We start from the raw sequence: 25,653 nt of genomic DNA on the forward strand, positions 1-25,653 counted from the left end.
AGACAAAAATTACGGAAGCAACCTGAAGGTACGCGAGGGTTTTGACCTTTCAGTGGAAGTAGCTTGGGGATGAGCGCTCTGGTCAATGATGATATTTGTTTTTTGCTCTCGACTTGTGTGTCTACTGTAATCCTTGGTGTATTTGACCTTTAGTGTTTGGATTATGCCCCTTCAACATTTGCACCTGAAGCCGGTAAGTCTGAGGATGGATTAGCACTGGGACGCTGCGTGTTTTCAAAGCTGATTCAATCAGATTTAAAGCTAATAACCAAAGCTTTGTTTCTGTTTTGGTTGTCTTTCTGCGCGGTTTCCTCTCTCTCTCTCTGTGTGCTTTTTCTAACTTTATCACGACATAATGCATGCACCCTACATAATGTCACATTAGTAATCTCTCTCCCTTGGTGTTTAAGTAATGTATTGCGTAATGTCACATTTATAAGTAATTTGCCTTACTGTATAAATGTGACACAATGTATTACACGTCCGTGGTGTAATGTCACATTAGTAAGTAATTCTCTCTCTCTCTGAGCCTGAGAGGCCGCAAGCAAGAAAGATGTTCGAATAACTCTTTCCTGTCAACTCGCTCTTAATACTGACAAAGGATGACAAAAGAGAGAGAGAGAAAAAAAAAAGAAGAGAAACAAAGGCAACGTGCCAGTCTGCAAATATTAAAGAAAGGGAGACAAGATGGAGTAAGGGAAATATGGAGAGAGAGAGAGAGATTGTACCTAGTTGAAAGGTGAAAACCTGTGGTGAAGATCGAAAGTTTTGAGAACCTTCAGCGTTCGAGTTCAAAACTCAAAATAGTCTTACTGATGCTTGTTAAATTAGTAGTTTAGGTATTCGTCATGAAATAATGATTAAGCAACAATCTGTTGTCATCAATGTATTACTGGGGAAGACTAAGACCATGCTACTTGCTGCTAACATCAAACCTGATCTCCCTTGATGTGTTTAAAACTTTGTTCACTAATAATGTGAAGCAGACTCGCGAGGATGCTGTGTCTACCACCATATTTTGTGTGGTATAATGGTCCTAAACTATGTCCCTTCCAATTCGTATCAGAGACAGAAATTTTTATCTAATTCTCAAATTATTATCTAAAACAATCTCAGCCGCTATGACAATGATCAAGAGAGAGAGAGATGTACAAATGTTTGGTCTAGACAAATAAAACCTGCACAGAGATGAAGCAAAGCAAACATTAGCACGAGTCTCTGCTTATGTAAGGAGACCTCAGTGCTGCAGTTCTTTCTGTAGGGGACCAAAAATTTTCGAAAAATGAGAAATGATTTTGTAGCTGGTCCAGGACAACTTTTTCCCCATTTTTGTAGACGAATGGGGTTTGAAACAGGTCCAAAATTGGCCCATTTTCACTGGGTCCTACCCAGTGCTTTAGAAGCGATACAACAACAGCTTGGTTTGATCTTTGAAGTACTTTTCCAGAGGCAAGTTCACAGTTTTTGTGATCACGAGTAAAAGGCTAACCATTGTTTAGTTTGGGTATTTGGTCAAAACAGATTATTTTAGAAAGTAACTTGCGAATTCGATCATGAATCTGCGATAACATCAACCAAACATCAAATAAATCAAATTACAGTAAATAAATAAACACAAATTACAAAGTTATTTAGGTAGTTACTGTATCATGGTGCATTTTCAAGCACAATATTCTACATCACCCACACATTTCATTCCATTGTATGTTCGTGTGAAAGCTCGCTTTTAGTCGCGTCTAATATTTATTCCCAGTTTTCAGTCATGTCCTCGCACACTTTATCTTAAATGAAATAGGCACAAGCAGCTAACGCCCCTGTCAGTGGTGCTCTTACTTAACATCTTTTCACTCTTCGTCATCCAGGTAAGCACTTCTGACAGCTTGGGTGTATATCTGTCAAGGACACTAAAAGATACAAGTTAGTGTGTGTGTTGGCGCACGCGGCAGAAGGTACAAAGACATAGACTGATAGGCTTAAAGGACAACCCCAGTGCAACATTTTTTTTCTTCATGATTGAGTTAAGTTCTTTTTAAAATAGTAATTCCTAAGATATGCACATGCATACAACGCTATTGTTAGAAATCCCACCCTTTCGTCACTTCCAGGTATTGAGAGAAAAATATAAATTAATTTGTCCTGCCTCTTCATCATAAAATAGCACCAGAATGTTTTATTTCCAGCGATTTTCGCTAAGCGCTCATGTTGCCCTAGTGAAAACTGACCGACACCAGTCAGTTGAAGACAGAGGAAAGAGCAGCTGACGATCAGTTTGTATTTATGTCTTGTCAATAACTCTTATGCCAACTTCCGATTGTTTGTTTGATTGAAAATGATACAAATAAAGTTTTCTGAAATTATGTAATTTTTTTTTATTTATACAGAGTTTTAGCTCTTCTCTTCTCCAGATCACGGTCGTTTTTCCATCACAACCCCCAATATTGCAGTGACGGATATGTCAGCTGTCACTCGCTATGATGGCATGATTGAGAACATCCGTGACAACCAATGTCAGCCGTTTATAGAGGAAGGGATGGGGTTCCCTGCAGTTTGCGTTAGGTTGTTAAGCGGAGAGCGTCGTGTTTTCAGGTGTAGCTGTGTGTAGGTAGAACAGAGACCGCGCAAACATGCGGCGAACGCGCCGTCCGCTCCTGGTGACAGACCCCCAAAAATGTCGCGTGCTGCAGGGAATACACTCAGAAACAAAAAGCAAGCGAGCAATAACATTCATGCATAAAAATCTCCTTGTCATTCACTGTAACACTATAAATGCACAAATTATTGGAAGTTTCTTCTTTCTCAATTCATCTGATTTCTATTGTTTTAAAAAGTTGTACTTCTTCCACCACTAAGTCCTGCTAGATATTATTTATTTGTAAACCCCCCAACACACACACACATCGTGAACTGAGAAAGTGAAACATGGGAGACAACAACCCTAAACGAATGGACCATCACCAGCTGTAGCCTCCCTTACATTCATGACGTCGCCACTGCTGCTTCCGGCTCATTACGGCTGGCACCGAATCTGGAACAGAAAAATGGCCAGAACGGTTGGTTTGATGATCGGACGATCCATTGGTTATAATTCGACAGAGACGGTAGGTGATTTTAAAACTGCTTTGTTTGCAAGGTTCTGGAAAAAAGATAAAGCATGCTAAGGAAACTCTTGCGAGTTGTAAATCCTGGGCAGCAAAGATGATTCTGGCATGGTTAGGGCGGCTTTTTATGACGACTAGAAATCCATACTCAAAGACTATGGTACACAATGATCTCATCTTCCTCTTGGTCATCGCCTGACAAGATGATGGACCCTTTGCTTGTATCATTGGTACATTTCTTCAACACATAGAGGTGTAGGTAAACAGTTCTAAATAACATTCTTGAAGTGAGATCTTTCCATGCTGGACATGAGATTTTGTTATGTCGCAGTGTTACAGCAGTGATGCGTCACATCGCTTGTATTCGGCTTTGTTTTCTTTTGCTGTTACTCATGCTGTCGTCTGCTCTATGAATCATGCCTTGTGGTTATATTCAAAATTAATGCACTCATGCAGTGGTTTAAATCAAAATTTGTGACACCTATTTACGTAGTACAAATCGTGCAGAGAAACTTTTTTTTAAACGTTTTAGAAATAATCGAACTAATCGATTCATTTTCCTCTCCATCCAACATACAATTCATAGTCCATCCAGAAGATGACAAATGTTTGCAGGTGATACTTTTCTGACTCATGATGCAGTTGATCAATGAGAAACTAGGAGGGTTATACAGTTTGTCATGTTCATTTTTCAAATGATTGAGAAGGAACCACGTTGACAGTCAAATGATTGTTTGTATATGAATACTTATATTCACACACACATATATATATATGCTTGTTTGTGCAGATGGTTGCTCATCTTCTGAAAATCATCATGTACCACATTGTAAAGAAAATGTTATCTTTAGTATTAACTAAGCAGTAGTTATTATACCTAAAACATTCCTGCCATATGCATGTTCATAGTAACAGAATATTCTTTTCATGGGAATTGTATCTAATGTTATATTTCCTATGCATAAAGCAGATATTTTAAATAAAATATTATTTAAGATAATATAAATAGTGAAACAAAATATACAAAATATTACTAGGTGCAAATTTTTATAATCCTTTGATTTTTTCCTTTTTTTTTTTAAATTATCAAGGGAGACAACATGTAGATACTGTTATGGCACCATTGGAAGCAGTAACCTTTGGAGACAAAAACATGCTGACTACAGTAGAAAGTATCAGTAAAAGCATTAAAGACTCTGTTCCCCTTCAGGACATCAACAGATATGACTGCCTCACCAGCTACAATGCTGTGGCCTGCACCAGGTGATATTCCTATTTTATCTTGCACAATATTTTTTATTCCACATCTTGTGCACTGTTGTATAAGGATAGTTCATTGGTTTTAATTCAAGCTTATTCAGGTCTGTTGCATATTTATTTACATGAGCAGACAGAGTAAGACATGTTCTGAAAAATGTATGTTTGCTGTCCAGGAACATGGTGCTTTGTGTGCTATCAACATGCACAGCTGCTTTATGCGTGTTCAAGGTGATTCGCCTACACATGCAGCGAAGCCCAGCTTACCATCACTATGCCATCTTTTATATTGCAACAGTCAGTTGTATGATTGGGTAAGCATCTTACAGATTTTAGTCCTCATGTATTCCTGATGGTAAAAGTAGGCTGGAATGTGGGGACGTTATTACAACTTTAACATTATTGTATAGCCACAGAGTGCAGCTGATGAATTACATTTGCAAGGTGGTAGAATTTGTGAATAAACTTTGCATTCTAATTTGTTCATTTATTTCTTTATATCTGTGCGATTTTTTTGGTTGCCATTTTTTTACTAAGTAGGATGTTTGGCAATGTTGTGCTACATGTATAACAGGTTAATTGAGCTCAGTTGTTAGATAATTGTTCACCTAGTAGGGACCAGCTGATTAAGACCATAAAATGGATTTATGTTGTGCATTAGGATTTGTTTACATTATACTTGGGTTGATTCGAATATTCTCAGTGTACTCTTTTATACCCAGTAACCCTGGTAATTCTGTTTCAGTGTTGACAAATTTCTCATTGTTATGAAAAGAGAAATTATTGTTTATGATATTGAAGGGTTGTCACTTTGAAAAATATTTAATAGTCAGGTATTTATTCTGAATTAACATTTGTTGATATAGCGTATTCTGCAGGACTATGTTTGAACATAATATTTCGTCAAATCTAAATGTTCCCATATCTTGTAGTGGACCATTAGACAAGAAAGTTTTTATCGTTTTATGTCTGTATGCAGGGGAGTGAACTGGGTGCTTGGAGGCCTCGTACAACTACACATCCTGCTTCAGTTTCTCAAGTTGCTGCAGTTCTTAGTGCTGTCACATTATTACTGGGTCCTGGCATCAAGGGCATTGCGCTGTGAAGCTGCTGTCAAGAAGTGAGACATAGATTTAGCTCAGTATTGATATTATGTATGTGTTGTTGTTCAGCCTATCCTATCAGGATTATCTTAAAGATCAAACTTTGACCTTAGAGCAAAAGGCCATAGAGAGAGGTAAAAAGTATACATGGTGCCAGCTACCCTAGCAATCGTGCTTTGCTAATTGACCATTTCTTTTCTGCTGGACAATGTCACTAGAAAATGTCACTGAGTGATTTACTGAAAACTGTGCTGTGGCCTAAGTTATAGACTGTCAATATTTTTTCAATAACTGCTGTAACCAAAAAATGCTTCTAAAGATAATATTAGCAACCTGTCCAGTCTGTTATCCAATAAGATAGATCTGTTTGGGGTAAAATCATAATTACCAATACAAGTATCATCTTCCCAATTCTAATCATTTATAGTATCATCATTTACATGCAGCACTTTTCTGTAAAAGTCCTTATTAAACAACAGACACAATGGAGGAAGTTATTATGAAGGATAAAGAATAAGAGGTTTCTCGTTGAGAAACATACCAATATCAGTAGCTTGCCACATTAAAATTTTTTAACAGTGTATATACTTTTCCTCCTCAGAATCATGTACCCAGCTCTGCTGTTTGTTGTTATCTACTATGTGGTGACAGTCAGCCTGGGAATGTTCAATGTCCGTTCCGGTGCCAATCAGTGTCTGGGTGAGTACAGTTATACAGTCCTCAAAGAATTAAACTGTCTTGAGCTATGTGTTATTCTCTGTTGTGTCACTCTTGTATTGAACTGGCAGTCAAGTGGCACAATGGTTAGCACCTCGTCTCAGGCATGCTGTTCTTTCTCTGCATGAGTTATCTGTTTACAGGGCAGGCTGCTTTGCCGTGATATAGCCTTAGTTGCTGTCTTGGTGTTAAACATCAAGCTCCCCCTCCTGCCCTCAAATTCACTCTTGTAAAGCCAGTGTATGTTATTTGACAGAACCATACTGGTTGCTGATGTCTGCGGTGGAAGTGGTGTTGGTACAGCTGTTTGTGCTGGCAGCAATATACATAACACGCCGCCTGAATGAGATTTCCACCCTGGATTCTGTACGCTGGGCCCAGAAAAGGGATCTGTGGTGGTAAGTGTTAGAGGTATGATTGACATAGAGATACAGAAGAACAAATGGCTCAGCTCCATGAAAGGCAAACTAATCAGTCACTTAAATGCAGTCTTTTCATCAGTAAAGATTTTCTAATGAGTAGATCCATTGTTGTATTGTGGTCTTACAATGTTCCACCAGTTATTCACGTGATCATGAACAAAACTGTTTCTTTTTTCCTTGGTTTCAGCATTGTGGTGGTGTTTGAGTTTTCTGCCATCTTTACATTCATCTTTGATGTCACTGTCCAGATAGGTAAGCAGTTTTGGTTTTACTTCCTTTAATAGTATATGGTACTAGAATGCCAGTCATAATAACTTTTCAGACCATTTGAAAGCTGTTAATAACACCTGGTTCATGGGATTTTTTGTTATGCCTTTGATATCACACTCATGTGAAGTAGTTTCTACTTTTGTGTACAAACCAGTTATTGTCCTTAGAACAGTGTCATGACATTCATAGTAATATTTGTATGGCGATGAATTCCTACTCTTATCGAAACAGTTTATCACATAGTTGGAGAAGGAAGAGGCAGGTGTGGTAGTGAGGATATTCATTCTTGGATTTAGTTAGGTCTGCTTGGTAAGGTTAAATAAAAAGTAAGCTTGGTTTATTATCTTTCTTTTTAAACAGTTGGAGACAAAGAAACTGGTTGTGGCGCCATTTTTGTAAGTGCATTAGTGTTTTTTTTTTTAATCAGGTTGATTATTTAATCAGATTAGCTGTGGCTTTTATTCATCTGTTGAAAGAAAAGTTAAATGAATAGCCTGAAATGTTTTTGCTTACGGAGTAAATCAATTTGTGTGTCTTTTCCATAAACAGTACCATAACTTTTTGGGAGAAGGGGACCTTAGGGCACTTTTAAATATGAAAGAGAAATAGCACCTGTGCAACCTGCTATATTTTAAAAAATATTACTGCCAGAGTTGTTCAAAAGTTTTCTTTGGGTTTGCAGAACTATCAGCAGTCACTCTACTCACCTGTGTTGGGGACACTCATGGTAAAGTGTGGTATTTATCATGTATGATGTGATGTGGTGGCATGGTGGTGGATGGGTGTGGGTGTTAAAGATTGGTTGGATGGGGTTGGTGAGGCTTCATATTTATTGTCTGTGGGTATTTTTTTATATGTTTGTGTGTTCTTGGGGGGGGATGGTGGTAGGCATTATTATTTGTTGGCATGTGTGTGTGTAACTCTTTTTTATCTACACTATTACTTACACATAGTAAATTACCATTACCTTGATAGTAAATTATATATTTTCAATGTATTTATAATAGCACTACAGTGCTTAATGGTTAAACACATGATTGATTATTTTTAAGTGAAAGAATGTTTCAGCATTTTAGATCACTAAATACTAGAGTGCCTGAGAGAAATCAGGTAATGCTTGAATGGCAGCAGTATTACATTTGCAGACTTGCTGGTGCAGATATCTTCTGTTCATGATTTGTCCATTGTTTATTGTAATCTGTCAACTTGGTGGAATATCCCTGCAGGTCATTAAACTGCTCTGCCCAATCTGGACAATGCTGGTTGCCTTCCAGCCTGGGGTGGTTGGTTCTGGCAGGGAGACTCATTGCCCAGGACACAGCGAGGAAGGGGTGAGTGTTTTTTTTGCTAACTGCATGTTCTCTCTTCATCCCTAACTGTTTCTTGAAATGCCTGAGACATACAGCTGGATCATGTTGAATAGAAGAATAAAACATCAATTAATTTTATGAGTTCAATAGGGAATTAGTACTACTGGAATAGTGCTAAGGCTACAAAAATAAAAGTTTCAAATTTTTTATTGGCCAAGTGACATTGTATGAGGAATGTCTTACTCATTACTTGACAAACACCAATCACACACACACCTACACTCGCAGACACCACAATTATACTTGCATCATTATATGGACTTCCCAAAAAATGACTCCTACATACACATGCAAATACATGTGTACTTACATGCACCCATACATTTTCTCTCTTATACCCACTTATTTCAGATTGACCATTAACTGTATGTATAGACATACTGACACTCATGCAAGCTATGCACATATGCATGCTTTTAGTCTTAACTTGTACCACAAGAGAGTTAAGGGAGGCTACTACTTGGGCAAAAACACTGTTTCTCATGTGTGATTTCCACATCATCACAACTAATGTCAAGACCACCAATCTGTAGTCATTTAGTAAAGCCACCCAGGTCTTCTTAGCTTGGCTTGAAGAAGCTTGTTGGTGGAAATTATAATTTTTAGCTTTCAGTCAAATACATTCAAAGAAAATAAAACATTTTTTGTCCATTAATTGTTTTGGTGAAAAATAAACTTGTCATCATGATATAGGTATCGCAGATACATGCCTTATTTGCATGCCTTTCAACCAGAGAATAAGCTCCTGACTTGTCTTCAGCTTTATGAATACGTTAAATGCTCTCAGCTATTTTTGCTTGCATTATTCAACATCACCTGCTGAAATAATATCTAAAATAAGATAGATAAAACTACTGATGTGTATGCTTTAAAACACTGCCACTCTTTTTTTTTACCCGTATCAAAAATTGTATGCAGAACAGGATTTAAAGAAAAGGCATAGTATAGATTTTATGCGTCAAGCCAAAAATGAAAGGGATGTCAAATAATTCATGGTGTACTTTGTAAGGACCAGTGTCTATTTACACTGTTGGCAACAAAGATTTTTCTTTGCATTGATAAAGAGTCTATGCTTGTAATACCTACTACACTGCTGCTAATGACAGTTTTCACATGATTTCTCATTGCAGACATATGGATCTGCTTACAGCGATGATTCTCAGTATCGCCAGCTCTACCACCCAGCAGACATGTATCACAGTGTCAACAACAGTGTCTCTGACATCTCTCCTTCGCCCACTTCCTCAGACCCACGTCTAGGTTATGCCAACCCAGCACTGGTGCATGGCTCCACCACTACCCTAGAGCCCATATTGGAGGAAGGGCTATCCATCAGCATTGGAAAATCCAAGGGTACTCTGGTAGCCACTCGCAACATTCCCAAGGAGCCAGTAAAATCCAAATGCTTCAACTGGCTGCGGTCACCTTCTCCAGCTAAGTTTTATTTGTAATCAAGGAGGAGGAGAACATCCAAACCACCGTGTTACTCCATTTACGAAACATTATTACAAGCTTGCCATAATTGTAAGCTATGTATGCTTCGGGAGGAGTTTAAATATGCCATTTAGAAGCAACCATCAAAATAACAAAAACAAGCTCTGTTTGAGACATACCTATAAGTAACATGAAGATTTAAAGACACGAGAAGACAATGAAATAATGGAAACCAGGGAAATTTACAGAAGTCTGAAAATACAAACTTTAGATGAACACATCAGAAAAGGCTTTAAAAATACCAAGTATTTTTTTGCTGGTGACCTTTGGTATTTTAGCATGTCAATTTCAGCACCAATATATGCAGGAGTGTTTGGTCTCTGCAGTTAGTCATCCAAATGCACTGTTGACAAGTATGCATCAAGCCAAATGCAAGGGCTTGTTCCTCAGATGGCTATAGCCCTCTAGTTTCCTGAGAAGTGTTCAGTGCAATCGCCGAGACATGTTTCAGATGTGTCATGGACAGTTTCGATGTTCCTGTAAAACTTTGTGTCCAGGCATGCATGCATGATTGTTTTTCTGATGAACTAGTCAGTTGGATGTGTTGTAATCATTGTACATGATTTTTTTTTTTTGTACTGTCTTAACAGTCTGTTTCATGATTTCAAGGCAAATTTTGCATGTTTCTCAGAATACCTGATCACATTTCTATGGCGTATGGTAAAAGGCAAGGCTTGCTTGGTACCAGACCAGTGCTGGATGTTTGACTGCATGTTGTGATTACTATATGGTGGTATTAAGAATCATAAACTACTTTTTCCTCTTGGTAAACATGTCTCTGTAACCCAGGCAGTGATGACCTCTGCAAGGTATGAGCTACAGCCACCTGCATGCTTTTACCATGAATTCACATTTGAAATTGTGCATTTCAGTGACACAGTCCTTCCATCAGATTTTACTCCTAATATATATCTTTGCTTTATTTCACAGTAGATCTATACTAAGCTTAAGCTTTTAAGACTATATGTCTAAGCTCCAAGACACATGTGTGCCAAGAATGGCATTTAATACTAGAATGACAGTTTTTGTGAATTTGTTTTTAACACAATATGAAAAAATCTTGTGAACATTTCTTGACAGAATTGATGGCTGGAAATTGAAGCATGTTCTCTATTTGTTTTAGACTGTTTTTAAAACATTATTTTATTTTTTATCTTTACTTATGAAAGAAGGAAAATCAACAGTCAGGAGATGCACATCGGTATAAAATCCCTTCTGATGTGAGGTCAAGAAAGGTGACTGCATGACTGCTTTTGAATGTCAGCATCAAACCTATCTGCATTTGTTGCATTTCTTGAATGCTTGGCTCAGGAGATAAGACTGGCAACTGTAAGTGTGATTTGATTGCAGGCACAAATAGTAAATGCATCATTCTTTGTTTCTGAAAGTTGTAATTCATTGAAGGAATATCTCATGAAAATATGAGTTTGCCTTTTGCTATCAAGTCTAGGGTATTTGTACCCAACCTGACCACCTTCTCTTTAATGTTAGAATTCATTTAGTGACTCGTGCTAGGATCACTTTATTTATAAAGGCTGGAAAACCAGTCATTTTGTCTATTTTTTTAAATTATAAACATCAAGGATTAACTGATTGTTGTCATGGTTTTCATGTTTTTTTAAAATTATGTTATCCAATTTAAACCTGTTTTTCTTGTTTATTTTATATTTCTCCTACCTTTGCTATCAACAAACATTTTAATCTCATACTGGTGACTATGCAGCAATGAAACGCAAAACGACTTGCCAGCAAATAGATGGGAGCACAGTGGGGCTGCAGACCATTTTCTGCACCTGTGGTGATTGGCATGCAGCTTTTACTCCCTTTCCCAACTGGCCTGTACACTTCTGTCAAATTCGACAGCTTTTTCTGAGCACAAGATTCAGCCTCTTTGTTGGGAACATATTCTACAATGCCCTCTATGAGTGGGCTCTTGTCATAGGCTTGTACGAGTTGTGGATGCCATATTCAGTGGTGCAAGGGTTGATGTTTGCCAAATCAGGAGAAAGAGAAGTGGAGACCAGTAGTTGTAGCTTCATAGTAGCAACCATTAAAAATCGTGCAAACAGTGTTTACCTGCATGATCTCCATGTTCTCATTAATTTCTCTTCTCTAGGCTCTGCAGTTGTTTTACTTTGGTTTTTTTTGAAGTGATGAAGTAGTAGGCTTGTGAAGAAGTATGCTTACACTTAGTTTTATTTTTTTGAGTATATCATTAAGACTATCAATTATATTGATCAGTTAAGTTTTGTTGGTGGTAGCAATAAAAATATTTGTCAGGAAATCTAATTTTGTTTCCTTTGGTGGGGAAGAGGGAGAAAAGCTTATGAGCCTCTTTTTACCTATCATTGATTTAATTTGTCACTTTCATATTTACATTATGATCTTATACGTGTTAAAGGGATTGGAGGTAGCATCTTGTAACAATACAAATTATGAACTAATCCAGTCATTGTGACATTGTTAAATAACATTCTCTTGTTTGCATAATAATTGCTATGACAGTTTACAAAATATTATAACTTCATGATGTAGACACCGTGCAGTCGTTTGTATTTCTGGTGTGTTTTCCCATGGCAATGATATGTTGAATGTTTCAGCTAAACATTTATCTGAAGGATAGCCAAAATTATTTTGCGCAGATGAGATGAAATATATTAATAACTAAGCAAGTGTTTGTTTCAGTCATTTTATTATTCTGTTCCTTCTCAATATAAATGCCTTGCCTGATCTTAGAAATTGCATGGTGTATTTGGTTGCTACAGTATTTATCTTCTAACAGCTTTTGCTGTAATATTTGGATTGTGCAATAGAACTGTTCTAGCAAGGCAGATGCACATACTTTTACTGCATCTCCTTTCCTAGACTTACTCCAAGGATTTATTCTTACCACAAAGGTTGTGGCATGGCATGCTAGTCATCAGTCTATTCTTGCACTTCTTTATCTTTTTGCAAGATGTTAATTATTATGAAGTACTTCTGGTGTTTGCTGCAAAAGGGTTGATATTACTGCACTGTATTGTGATACTTAAAGCAGTGTTTATGTTCGATGGTGTGGTATGCAGGCACATCTTCATAGATTCAAGCTTTTTGGAAATCGCAAGGTTTTGGCTTTAAATGTTTTTCAAGCAGGCTGCAACACTAGGGAAAGGGGTAGGGTTGTAGTTTTATCATTGTCCTTTTAAAAGGGTCTGATGAAAATATTTATTTCTTCTCCCTGTAAACAACTTTTATGTTAAATGATCTTGAATATTGATGTACAAATTATTTTACACATTTATTTTGTGTATATGTGTGTAGCCATAGCCATCTGGGCTTTCAGTGTTTACCCTAGCCTGCTAGTGTTTCTAGCTCTGCTATATGTGGCAAACTGACAGTACAGATTTTGTGATCCATTTGCGTGTATATTTTAAGTCTGGATATGTATATATAGACTTAAAGACCTTTCCATCACTAACCTGATCTGATGTTTCCTCACACTTTTTGTTTCAAATTTTAAGTTGATTTCAAAATAAATGGTTAAAATTTAGGGTTTTTCGTTTATTTGATAAGTGGACTATATGAATATGGCTGTATGTCATTTGAGTGGAGTTGTGAATATGTTAACAGGATGCACAGAGTAGAATTCTTTTTTGTGAGCTTTCATCTTCCTTGAAACATGATTGATGCATACATCATCATATCATCACAGTGCCCTCTTGCAAGTAGATTATAGCTCTGCATCTCAGTATGTATGGAGCCACAAATTTTTACTGGAATATGTCCACCACACCAGTGCTTATCTACCAGTCTCCTGTGAGTGTACTATATATTGGTAATGTTTTAGTCTATTCTATTTGCTTCAAACACTCTGTTGTATAGTGAAAGAGTCCTGCAGAATGAACCATGAACACCTTCCATGCATGTCAACATTTACTGTGCATGTCCTTAACATGTTTCCCAGTCTGTCCTGTCTAACATTTGACGACCATAGGTTTTCAACAGTCTGCACAAGCTAAAGACAGCAGGTAAAAGGATTAAATGCTCTCAGATGACTCATCAATTATTCTTCTACTAGATTACTTTTGATCACAAATTAGCATAATAAAGCTGAAAACCAACTGTATTCCACATGGTGTTGCCTTGTGCATGACTGTTTAGGTTACCACTTTCATTATGGATTTACACAATATACTAGCAAAACACAATGATCAAATAAGTACAATTCACGATAATTGCATCTTAAAAGAATATTTAATGACTCCTATTTTTGTTAATAGCACAAGACCACAACTGTCCTCTTCAATGATGTCATTTTCATTATAAGACTGTAGCCTATAAGACATCTGAATCTTTTGGCTTGGAACTTGAAGACACAGACTTGCTTGTTTCTTTTTTTCCCCTTCTAGGGATATTACTCTAGAGAATTTATTCTGGTGAAAAGCATTAGTTTCTTTTTCTGAATGGTCATTCTCAACTTAAAAATAATAATCTTGTAAGCAAAGGAAATCATTGCTGTCCACCACAGTTGAGACCATCATGTGAAAAGCCTTTATGACCACAATTATACTTCTATTTCCATCAGCAGGAGACTCATATGGAATCTATGACATCGATCTGATGGAGGCACTAACAGTGAACTGCAAGACCTTACCAAAAGACGACAGGAAGTGAATGCATATGAAATGGAGACCAGCCCTGGCAAAAGCAAAGTCATTATTAACACCTATGGCAATGGCAGCTCTAAGGTAAACATCCATGTCAGGATCACAACATCAAAAACATCAGCAGTCAGGCTAAACAAAATACACCGATGCTGCCAAGTACAGGGTGTGCAAGTGCCTATTCCCATCCTTGCCAATACAGAAAGGAGAAACAGGCATTTCTTTCAAATGCCTGAGGAGGCTGTTGCAAATCTCATACAGGAAGTGCAAAACCACTGGCTTGGTTGTTGCAAAACCAATGCAAGAATGGTTGCCATCCTCATGGGACACTAGGAACCCCTTCTTGAAACTGTGAAGTGGCACAAGCTGGTCAGGTACACAGCAGACGAGTTCTTGGAATGAAGGGATTGCGAATTTTCTGGCAAAGACAAAAATTGGAAAAGGTAAACTGAAAAAAAATCACTTTAGTAAGAATTTATTGTAAGCAAAAATTCACTAAATTAAGCAATCCTGATGCTTAGATTTAAAAATGACAAATACATTACACACAGCACTTTACTTTCCTTCTGGTAAACAAGAAATGATATTTTGCTTCTTCATGGCTTCTATACAAAGAATATTTTCAGCTTACTGTCATGGATGCAAAAGGGCCTATATCTTGAAAATACCGCCTCATTGCCTCACGGATATCTGACGGCAAAATGGCCTGATTCCATGAAGTGTCCAGGGTGGTTGGTGGTCCACTCTACACACATTGTATACATACATATTGTGAGTCACACCTGCCATGACTACATTACTGTTTAGAATAATATCTTCACAAGCTCAAGTTAAGAAGTCACTGGTATATATATATATCTCCAAATGTCTTGCTCTGCAGAAGATCACAGCACTCAAAGGCAAGTCAGTAATGCTCTATTCCAGAATGCACCAGATCACATGGTTTTATAAAACTATAAATTCAGTGAGGTCAAGGACATAATGACTATTATGCAGTCCACAAACTAATGAATAGGATAAATGAAACAAACTTGAATGATGGCTGCTAACAAAGCTTTAGCATGCAGTGACACGCAGCAGTAGATATGTAATATGTATATTTAGTAGATAATATGTACAAGTCAAAACTTTCTCTTTCTTCTTCCTAGTTTCCTACCCTTACTCATGACCTTCTCACACCCCACCCTTGTTTGCATTCAATTACATGTCACTGATCTCCCTATCACATACTGGATGAATGAAAATAATATGAAAAAAGAGGGCAATGCATGAAACACACACAACTTCATAGAAAAAGGTCACAATTTTACCTTCAGAAAATAGGGCAGGGCCATGTCAAAAGAGAAAAATGAACAATGAACAAGGAAACAGAAATATTAAACAGAAGAATCCAAAACTAAAATAAATCGAAGCATATCCTGTAACTAAAGCCAGTTGCCCACACATCTCCATGCTCTCCTCATCACAAAGGAAAAAAAACTGAAGGTAGCCTACAAAAAGAGATCAGTTCTGGAAGAATAAGACTCACTATCCCATTTCTACATGGTTACCTACCCTTTTCCTTTTCTTCTTGTTAACACGACTAAGGTTGTTGCTGGAAAGCTGTGAAGGACTGGATCCCACTCCTGACTGACCCGAGGAGCCGCTGCTAGTATTACTGCTTGCCCCAGGTGTTGGAGGGTTCGCCTGTCCACTTGCAGGAGGAGTGGGTGTGGTTGGTGGGCTCTGAAAGACCATAAGCATCAATTAGCTGCTTTTGCTCTTATAATCCTACAAACCTCTTGTTTCTTCAAAACTCTTTGTGTGGTATAACATTCACTTAATGAGGCTGTAAATCAACATCTTCAGTTTTTTACTACAAACATGAAATTATGAAGCTTGTTAAGATGGCAAAAGGTTATTGAACAAAACGGACAATATATCATTCATTGATCTTTGTTCTTTACATAAATAAATGCCTCTATAAAAACATAAAAAAATATGACTTTTCTGACAATCCAATATACACACACATAAAATAGCCTGTAAACAGCAGAAAATTTTTCAATGCAAATGTGTGTCTCTATGTGTGTGTGCGTGAGTGAAAGAGAGATAATAAAACTTATTGTATATATATATAAAGAACAGTATTGTAGAATTTATTCATATTTATTCTACATATTAGTGTTCTGCTTATCTAGAACTTATTTACTTTTTGTATATGATGTCACTTTCGTGGTCTAAAAGGTAACTAGTTCTTGAATCCAAAAGACATTATATAAAATGTGATTAATCTTGCTTCCCTAAACCATAAAACAAGACAAAATTTAAAGCTGCTATGAATCAAATAAATCAAATTCAAAAAGATGAAATGTAAAAGTTAAAAATTCTCTTACAATGTGGCACCATGCTGCTTTTATTTGTATTTTGATAAGGAAAATCACATATTTTGACAACTGTCTGAATAATGACCACAGAAAGTAGCAATGGTGTGAATTGTAATCACAGTTTATATTAAAGTCTCTAAAATTATCTCTTCACAAGCCTTGCATACCACAGTCATAAAATTCTGTAGATCATAGTTTGCTTATATCTGTAATAAGGAACATTACTCATCACACAATGCTCTGTGCACCCTACCCGAGCAGGTGATGCCAAGCCCCCCAGCGCAGGTCGAGTAGCAGACGGAAACAACATGCTGGATTGTAGGTCATGGTAGTTGTGTTGGACAGGTGCCAGAAAACGTGACAATGGATCAGAGACCACAGCACGCATGTCCTGCTTGACCACTAGTGCCAGATCTACCACCTGCAGAAAGGACACCATTGGGGAAAAAAAAATAGGGAAAATAGTATTTCATAGGCTACAAGCTTTAACCTCCCTTTTCTCCTAGAAATATACTGCCGTAATGTATTCATCCCAACACACACTCTGACAATGTATTTATTCAATCACTTAAGTAGATTCTAAGCTACGATGAAAGATATCATTTTACACATAAAAGAAATAATCTTCCATACAAATGTTTTCCATTTTCAGCTAAAACTCAAACCCCTTTTTGTGGGTGGTGATTAATCTTGTATCACCTGTGCAACAGTCTCATAGGCCAAGTAACTGATGACCTCCAGAGCTTGTGGGTTAGGCTTGATGTCAACATTCACACCTGCCATCAGCCAATCTTTGAATCGCTGAGATTTGTAGCGACGGCCTGCAACAATGGTTAAACGGCTTTATTCACCAACTAGAGAAACCAAGTACTATGCCTGATGGCTGTAAAAATACTTCTCAAAAACAGTGTCTCAGACTAAATAGCAGCTACTACCATTGTGTCAAGCAGCAATTCAAAGAATATAAAGAATCTGATTGACAGAATTAAATAATAAATAAGCTAAGTCAGGTCAGTGTATCAGAAACAAAAAATATATTTGTTTTAACTCACCACTATTATGTTGCCTGATATCTAATAATTTAGAGAAAAAGAGTTCCTAACAATGTTTGTTTGTGTTTAATGCCATGCCAGCAACTAGGGATATATCATGGCAAGATAACAAAGGCCGAAGCAATTCTAGAAACAGGAAGAAAACAGTGACATTAGGACAACTCGCAGGGGACAGTGTCATGGCCCACTGTTGCCTGTTCCAGACTGCACATCAAAAATAACACTAATGATCAAGAGCTATCTGGCATTCAATACACCACAGTGTTACTCACTGAAGTTGGCTTGTCTGGCTTCACAGAATTCTTTGTATTGCTGTGGATCCATGCCTCGAGCCATCAGCTCAGCTCTCTAAGGGGCAGAGACATCACTTTTACTGTCTTATAATCTTTTTTAAAATGAATTTTAAATTTAAAAGAAATGCCATATCTAATGAAACTGTAACTCCATTTATTCACAATGGTTTTTACAGCTGGTACCCATCCAGTCAAGTGTAAGTAAATAAATCTGAAAATGCATCAACATGTATTTGTACGCACATGCATCCAGAGATGCCACATATATGATTAAAAGACAGATAATCAATTAAAAGAAACATAGTGCCATTTATCAAAAGTTAAACAGCAGTTAGAAAGTTCACACAAAGAACATGTCAATGACTGCATCCCTTTCCACAAAACACACTTACATGTTTGCGAACAAATTATGTGCTTCCACATACACATACACACAAATGCCAGCACAAGATAATTTCTGGATCCAGCCAAATGACTAAATATACATATGTGTATTAGCAACTTTTGCAAAGTGACAATGTCGCTTGTTTGAATACCTTAATTCCCGAGCTAAAACATTCCTTATAAGCAACCTTTTCAGTTTCTCCACAAAATACCAGTGAAAATGTAAGATCCCTGGTTAGTATGAATAGCATACACCTACCTCTTCTAACCATAAACCTTAACCCAACCCTTTAACCCTAAGCCAACCCAACCCCAATTATCACCCACCTGCCCCAACTTCTACAAACCATACACTTTTTACATTACTTACCACAAGCCGTTCATGTTTCACCATATCGATACCCTGATCATCAAACTGGGCCAGAAGCTCACCTTGAAAACAGATATAAAATGGATTATCTGGCATCTTTTTGTTTTTCTTCAAATATCTAAAGCCTCTTTCCCCACTTCAACCTCATGGGTCAATCCTAGCTATAATAGGAGGAATCATGCCACAGTCAGCAGCACCTTACCTGTCTGATCAATGGATGCCAGGAAGTCATAACAAATTTTTCTGCGCCTTTTAAGCATCTGAGGCTTTGTATCACCTAATCAGAAAATGTAACAATATATTTTAAAGATCATTTTAATGATTCCGGTTTGTCAAGGCAGGATTAACTAGAATGACACTGGTGGTGGTGTTGTAATGGCTGTGATGATAGAAGTGATGTATAAAATCACCAAAATATGATGTACAAAACTACCAAATACAATGGAGTATTTGATGATTCATGAATAAAGTTCTGTAATAGTTAGCTGTGCTATCAAAATAAATGTAGCAGTAGTCAGAAATTATGTTGTGGTATGAATACACAAGGATGATATTGAAGAAAGTGGTTAAACTCTATACAATCATGTTTTCTGACATCAAGAATTACTGCGACATCTACATCATAATTACTTTTAGGAATTTTTTTCTTATTTGTTTGGTTTCAGCATGTCGACATGTCTTCAGTACGTGCACTTTAAAAATTGTAAAAGGACAGCATGCATGGAAAATATAAAACCAAAACAAATGGTATATACGGACGATTATCTCATCTCAGCTGACCAGACCACAATGTCATTGTTCTCAGCATTCAGCCTGACTTCCGCTACAAGTGAGAGGGTCAGTGGGTTAAACATCTTGCTGAGTATTTCATGCTACAGGAGTCATTACATGTGTGTGTGTGTGCTTTTAAATTTGTGTGTGTATGTGTGAGCATGAATGCATATATATGTGGGGGTGTTTAGGGGTGTGTGGTTTGTACTGCCATGCTTTGCCTAACCTAGATCATTGGCATCCTCCTCATCCAAGCCTGCACCTTTCAGGGTGGCCACCTTGAAGTCTTTGAGCTCCAGGAAACGCAGCAGCCGGCGAAGTTTAACCTATTGGTAGTAGATCACCGGGTGGGGTCAGTAATGAGTCTGGCGGAATCATTCTTAAATCAGAAATGAGCTCTAAATAGTGACCAGATAAATGGTCATCAGACAGCTTCCTATAATGATAACATGTACAAGAAGTTTGATTTTGTGTGTGTGTGTGTGAAACAATGTAAATGAAGTCAAAAAATGCAAAAAGGAAATCATATTTAATAATAATTAGTAATTATTATTATAACATATTTACATTTAATGTCATTATATCTTACTTTAAGTAACAGAGAAATTTCATAGAGAAAATAACAAATCTCTTCTATTAGTTTTGAAGATCAGGAATACACGAGACCCCTTTTGCTTGCAATCTCGATGATGAGAAGCAGTACAGCTGAGATTTAAGAAAAAAAAAAAAACAGAAATGTTTACTCACCTTGTCTTTCCTCATGAGAAACAAGATATCCTCCATACCCACAAAGCGGCTGCCTCTCATGATAGCCACATCAGATGCATGACAAAGCTGCACAAGATTGTGAATCAATCCTAGAAGTTTGACTACAAAGAACATCAACTCTAAAGGTTTGATTAGAAGAACATTATATGGGAGAGTCCTTGATGTGTAGAGCGATACTGTGAGTAGGTGTAGAGGGACACCATGTGTGTGTGTGGAGGGACACAAGGGGTGTGTGTGTGTAGAGAGACTAGGTTTGTGTTCAGGTGTGTGAGCGTGGAGGGACACTATGTGTGTGGGGAGGGACACTGTGTGTGTGTGCAGAGGAGCACCATATTTGTGTGTGAAGGGAGACCTTGTGTAGGGAGAGACACGTGTGTGTGTGTGTGGAGAGAGTCACGCTATGTGTGTGTGTAAAGAGAGACATACTGTGTGTGTGCATGTGTGTGTATGGAGAGACACATGAGTGTGTACAGAAGAACACCATATATGTGTGTGTAGGGACACTGTGTCTGTGTGTAGACAGAGACACACTGTGTGTGTGTGCAGGTGTATGTGTCGAGATACAGCATGTGTGTGTGTAAAGACACTGTGTGCGTGTGGAGGTACACCATGTGTGTAATAGTTGCACCATAAGTGTGTAGTGCTGCACCATGTATATGTGTGAGGAGGGACACCATGTGTGTGTGTAAAAGGACATTATGGGTGAGTAGAGGGGCACTGTATATGTAGAGCTACACCATGTGTGTGTGTAGAGTGGCACTGTGTGTGTGGAGAGAGACATGTCTGCATGTGTAGGGCTACATCATGTGTGTAGAGTGACATTGTGTGACACACCACATGAGTCTGTAGAGGGATGCCATATGTGAATGTGTAGGAAGGACATTATATGTGAGTGGGTATGAGGGGCGCCATGTGAGTCAAAAAAAAAAAAAATCAGACATCAAGTTTGAATCTATGCGGGACAAGCTGTCCAGTCTGAAGTGATTGCGATGCCACAGCCAGTCCATAAATCACAGCATCTGAATATTTACAATAACGACTTACTTCAAACCATGAATCTCTCTGGTACTTATACAGATTTCATGTATTTGTCTAGTGACTTACATACCTGGGCATATGCAGGTTTATTTGGAAAAAGACTGTACTCAGGCAGGTCTTTAAAGAGCAAAGAATTGAAAACTCATTCTAATAGAGTTTACAACCTCTAAGAACTGTCAACACTCCTCTTTACCTACTCTTGTTATGTCGTTTCCCCTTTTTCTTAGAAGCAACAATATGGGACTTCATTTTTCTCTTGCAATGCTGCAGGTGTCTACAAACGAAACCTACTTCACTCTGAGTTTCATCAACTTTCAGAAGTTTCTAATTCACACCCAACCCCCATCCCCTCTTTCCCCTTTTTCCGTTTTCTCTAGCTACCGATGGAAATTCTGAGCTTTCAGAGTTGCAGGCAGCTGTCCTAGCAGCGAGGAAACAAACAAGGAAGTGTGTAACGATACTGTCTTAGAATACCAGCCAATCGGAGACGATCTGCTAGCGAAAACTCCCGAAGGTGACCGGAAGCGAGGTGCCCAGCGCCATGGCTGATGGGAAACCTGGCGAAGCGGTCGCTGTGACCAAGCCAGGAAGTGGGCAAGAGGATGAGGTGCTTATCCAACAGAGTGAATACAAGTTCGCCTCCTCCTCCACCTCGCCGAAGGCTGACAATTTTCGGGTCACTTGGGAAACGCGAGACAAAAAGGACATTTTCCATTTCGGTTACAAACCAGGGTTGGGAAGCAGTTTTCTTCTTCACGAAATCTTGAACCAATGTCGATAGTCAACTTCTCTGAAGGACAAACACCTCTACTTTTTTTTTAACGTTTTGACTGATCTGAGAGTGAGTGCAGGAATGACCGGATGATAGAAAAGTTGTCTGCGTAGACACTAGTCCAGATCGATGTTTACAATTCAAAGTACTGTATTCTCTAGAAGGCCTTGGTGATCGTTGCACTCGACGAACTAGTTTGTTATCAAAAGCTTTGGTGCACGAAGACCAACTCTGTGAAGACCAGCTTCACACACACACATGTCTGACAGTCCTCACTCACCAGTGACGCCATCTGCTGGTGCACAATCTCTTCCACCAAAACAGCGGACTCGTGGAGCGAGCGGCGACAGTCCCCAAAGCCGTACCTGCAGCAAAGCGAGCTCATAGGGTCATCAGCCTCTAACACAACAAGTGAAACCATCAATCACTAGCGGGACCTACAGTGACCTCACACCAGCTGTGTATGTGTGGAGGGCGCTCCTTCACATGGATTTAACTCTCATAACGCTGTTACTAGGACACGCAAGCATCAAATGAAGATTTAACGACCAATCTGCCCTTTAACAATAAAGGAATAAATAAATAATATGAAGGAATAAATACAGTTAGCTAAACACGCATGTTAAAAGATGGCGTTTAATGCATGGCCAAGAGAGAGAGTCAAACAGGACGAAGAGAGGCCAGGACAAAAGTACAAAAGGAGGGGGAGGAGTGGGGAGCAAAAAGCAGATTAATACCCTCCTCTCCCCCCAAAGCCTGCGAAAGTTAATCAGGTAAGTACAAATAGGCCATATGTCGCAGTAAACACGCGAACAGCAGACAGGTGTGAGGTCAACTTTCTGACTGACCCTGAACATTTTTTCTTCTTTTTCGTTGCTCCTAGAGGAAACAAAAACGACGAATATCACTGTACACGTCTCAAATATTCAGGTGCGTGTGTGCTAGAATGGGTGTGTACAGCTGTATGAATGCAAGTTTTATATAGATATAGCAAAGCATCGTTTGTATACATCAAAGGGAAAGGCATGTCACAGTTTTCATGACTTCAGTTTTCTGTCAGTCAAGCAGTTGTCAGACTCAATGCAATGGTCTCATTGTGACCAGGTGACAGCCATTGTGACCCAGGGTAACCCATCGCATAGAAACTTGCGTAAATCACGTGACCGTGGTATGCTGGAGGTCTGAAAGCCCCTTGCAACTTGTGGATGGCAAACGAAGTCTATAACCAAGCTTTTCGTGACATCGCAGTGCGTGCAGCCACCAGTGTCATCAGATGCCAGAAAACAGCAATTAAGGGACTGACTGCATGTGGGTGGCGAAGATGCTTGGCTCTGGTCCACCAGTGATAGAGAAGACGACGGGTGATTCTGAAACCTGATACTTCCCCGCTCTTCTTTCTCAACCATGGTCTGTTCAAGGCTGTAGAAGGGAAATCAGTGCTGGTCCCGAGCTCCTGACATCTCGTCCTTCCTTGTTCATCACCTCTCCTGCCCACGTACCCGCTGCTGAAAAGGCTTTTCCTCGCATACAGTCCCCGGCTCCCAAACACCTGCCGGAAGAGAAAGTTGGCGACGACAACAGCTGAAGCCAACTCCGCAAGCGTTTTCTTGGAGTAGATGAGGATGTCAACCTGTTGCTCTCTGTAAATGAATCCCGTGCTTGCTTTGTGTGGGATGAATATATAATATCACGCAGCCCACACGGCGTAAAATTCACTCGATCGCTTTCCTCTAGCCCACCTCTCTTTTGAGATGGGGTAGGCACGCATGCACCACCCCACCCCCACGTGTGTACGCCACCGTCGTGCATCAGATGTTTTTCAATAAGATCTTTTTCCAGACAAGCGAAGAAGCACCATTAAAGCCGCGTTTACTGCAATAATGATGATTTGACTGCCTTCACACGACAAGCAATGTCTTGCCTCTCTAGCTAGCTACTTTTTTTTCTTTCCAATCAGGTCTGATGCCTGGAGACTGAACATAACCAGATTCTTGACAAGTAGACAAAAGAATTGCTTCATTAGCCTGCAGGCATTGGCGCCCACTTTCACCAGGTGTGCCTCCCTATCGATCTAAAGTCATTAACTTGGCGGCCGTCACTACACAGCTGCCGAGACTACCGTTAATACACAATTAGAGTTCGCAAAACACAACTGCTGTTACCTTCCGACTCCACTATCAAACTCTGAAAGGGCATTGCCCGTATGCCAGGTCATTTTTTTAAAAATTTTTTTGAAATTACATCTCGCTGAAAAACAGCAATTGAAACTTGTGGGAGTTGCGAGAAGTAAGGAAAGTGCAGTTTAGTTGGATTTCTACATGTCGACAACGACTGGAAGATTATCTATATCTTTATAAGTAGACACACTTTAAAGTTCTTGAATTTTCAGATTGTGACACGATATATCTTAGCATTCTTAGGAATGTAATGTGAATGAGGACAAGAGTTTCGAACAGAATCAGATTCTCTTTGAACAGCTGTGTCGTCTAGAAACGAAGGTGTTGGAATCGAAACCAATGCTCCATGTGTCATGCTGCCACATAAAACATTCATGCATTGGCTCTTCGTGGCTTTGTGTTGCCAGGCTGAATTGAATATCCACCTCTGAAATGAATTAACCGATTGAGAAAATAGTACTTTTCTCTGAAATCCATTAGAATTTTTTTTATAAGAAATGATTTACTGAAAGAAAGTTGTTCTCCTATTCTCAGCATGGATTACTAAAATAAGTGATAAAGGCGGCGGGGTCTTTATAATCATAGCCGTGTAATTAAGATATTTCATATGCATTGAAAGAAATCTGTTGATTATTGACATCGTCAAATTTACATCTGGTCATTTGCCTTTATCTTGGACACAGATGTTCTTGGCTTTTTGAAGCTGTGACCGGACCGGTCTCTTTTCATAAATGGCTTTTGTGCCCGCACGCTCGCGTGTGAAAGACCGGTGTTAACTAAATTTGTTATTGTGATCAAAGTGACGACCTTCTCTTTCTACACCTACCTGAGTTTGGACTGTGGCCATAGAAAGCCACTGAGTCAAAAATTTTTATAAGGATTAGGTTACGTCTTGCAGATTTTCTCTTTCCAACTATTCTTGGCGCGGTTCTATGGTACGAGGTGTGTTTCTCGCTAATTCGGTGACGATCGACTGTCCTGGGTTCAGATCTCGTCTCGGACACGTCTTTTTTTGCATGTGGCATCTGTTTACAGGCCCGGCTGCCTGATCGCGAGATATCCTTAGCTGCTGGCTTAGTGTAAAACACCAATTCTTATCTTTGCTGTTTTGGTGAAGTGACGAGTAAAGTAGGATTGGCACGATTGTAGTAGTTCATCTCTCTTCGAAATATTATTGTTTTGGTTTGTGAAAATGTATAAATAATAAACTTAATGTACACAGCGCTTTAACCCACCATCAAAGGTTAGTTCAAAGTGCTTGACGAAAAAATATAAACACACAGAGAAA

At 38.7% G+C, this 25,653-nt stretch overlaps 2 protein-coding genes across 5 annotated transcripts in view; one reads left to right on the top strand and one right to left on the bottom strand.

The window, feature by feature from the left end:
* The first annotated feature begins 2,961 nt into the window (after positions 1 to 2,961).
* On the top strand, positions 2,962 to 13,261 carry LOC112567308. Of its 3 annotated transcripts, none has more exons than XM_025243953.1 (11): positions 2,962 to 3,098; positions 4,190 to 4,361; positions 4,532 to 4,669; positions 5,335 to 5,475; positions 6,060 to 6,157; positions 6,432 to 6,573; positions 6,785 to 6,849; positions 7,228 to 7,262; positions 7,550 to 7,594; positions 8,094 to 8,198; positions 9,368 to 13,261. In XM_025243953.1, the coding sequence occupies exons 2-11, from the start codon at positions 4,213 to 4,215 to the stop codon at positions 9,686 to 9,688; spliced, it is 1,239 nt and encodes a 412-aa protein (XP_025099738.1). In that variant the 5' UTR covers positions 2,962 to 3,098; positions 4,190 to 4,212; the 3' UTR covers positions 9,689 to 13,261. The 3 variants fall into 3 exon arrangements, with proteins under 3 accessions (XP_025099738.1, XP_025099741.1, XP_025099739.1); XM_025243956.1 differs by lacking the exon at positions 2,962 to 3,098 and adding an exon at positions 3,130 to 3,357; XM_025243954.1 differs by lacking the exon at positions 2,962 to 3,098 and adding an exon at positions 3,131 to 3,353.
* Positions 13,262 to 13,815: 554 nt separating this feature from the next.
* The window catches only part of LOC112567307 (transcription initiation protein SPT3 homolog), a 52,926-nt gene continuing 41,088 nt past the window's right edge, over positions 13,816 to 25,653 (bottom strand). Inside the window, exons 3-13 of one of the 2 annotated variants that reach the window (XM_025243951.1) lie at positions 22,469 to 22,553; positions 20,358 to 20,444; positions 19,837 to 19,936; positions 19,042 to 19,116; positions 18,840 to 18,901; positions 18,065 to 18,140; positions 17,440 to 17,561; positions 16,994 to 17,161; positions 15,929 to 16,099; positions 15,006 to 15,119; positions 13,816 to 14,792 (exon numbers count right to left, since the gene is read on the bottom strand). In XM_025243951.1, coding sequence (XP_025099736.1) covers positions 14,745 to 14,792; positions 15,006 to 15,119; positions 15,929 to 16,099; positions 16,994 to 17,161; positions 17,440 to 17,561; positions 18,065 to 18,140; positions 18,840 to 18,901; positions 19,042 to 19,116; positions 19,837 to 19,936; positions 20,358 to 20,444; positions 22,469 to 22,553 — 1,108 coding nt within the window. In that variant the 3' untranslated portion in view covers positions 13,816 to 14,744. The remainder of the gene's footprint in view (positions 14,793 to 15,005; positions 15,120 to 15,928; positions 16,100 to 16,993; positions 17,162 to 17,439; positions 17,562 to 18,064; positions 18,141 to 18,839; positions 18,902 to 19,041; positions 19,117 to 19,836; positions 19,937 to 20,357; positions 20,445 to 22,468; positions 22,554 to 25,653) is intronic. The other variant, XM_025243952.1, reaches the window with a different exon arrangement.

This window comes from Pomacea canaliculata, linkage group LG6 (assembly GCF_003073045.1).
Source record: "Pomacea canaliculata isolate SZHN2017 linkage group LG6, ASM307304v1, whole genome shotgun sequence".
Classification (NCBI taxonomy): Eukaryota; Metazoa; Mollusca; class Gastropoda; order Architaenioglossa; family Ampullariidae; genus Pomacea; species Pomacea canaliculata.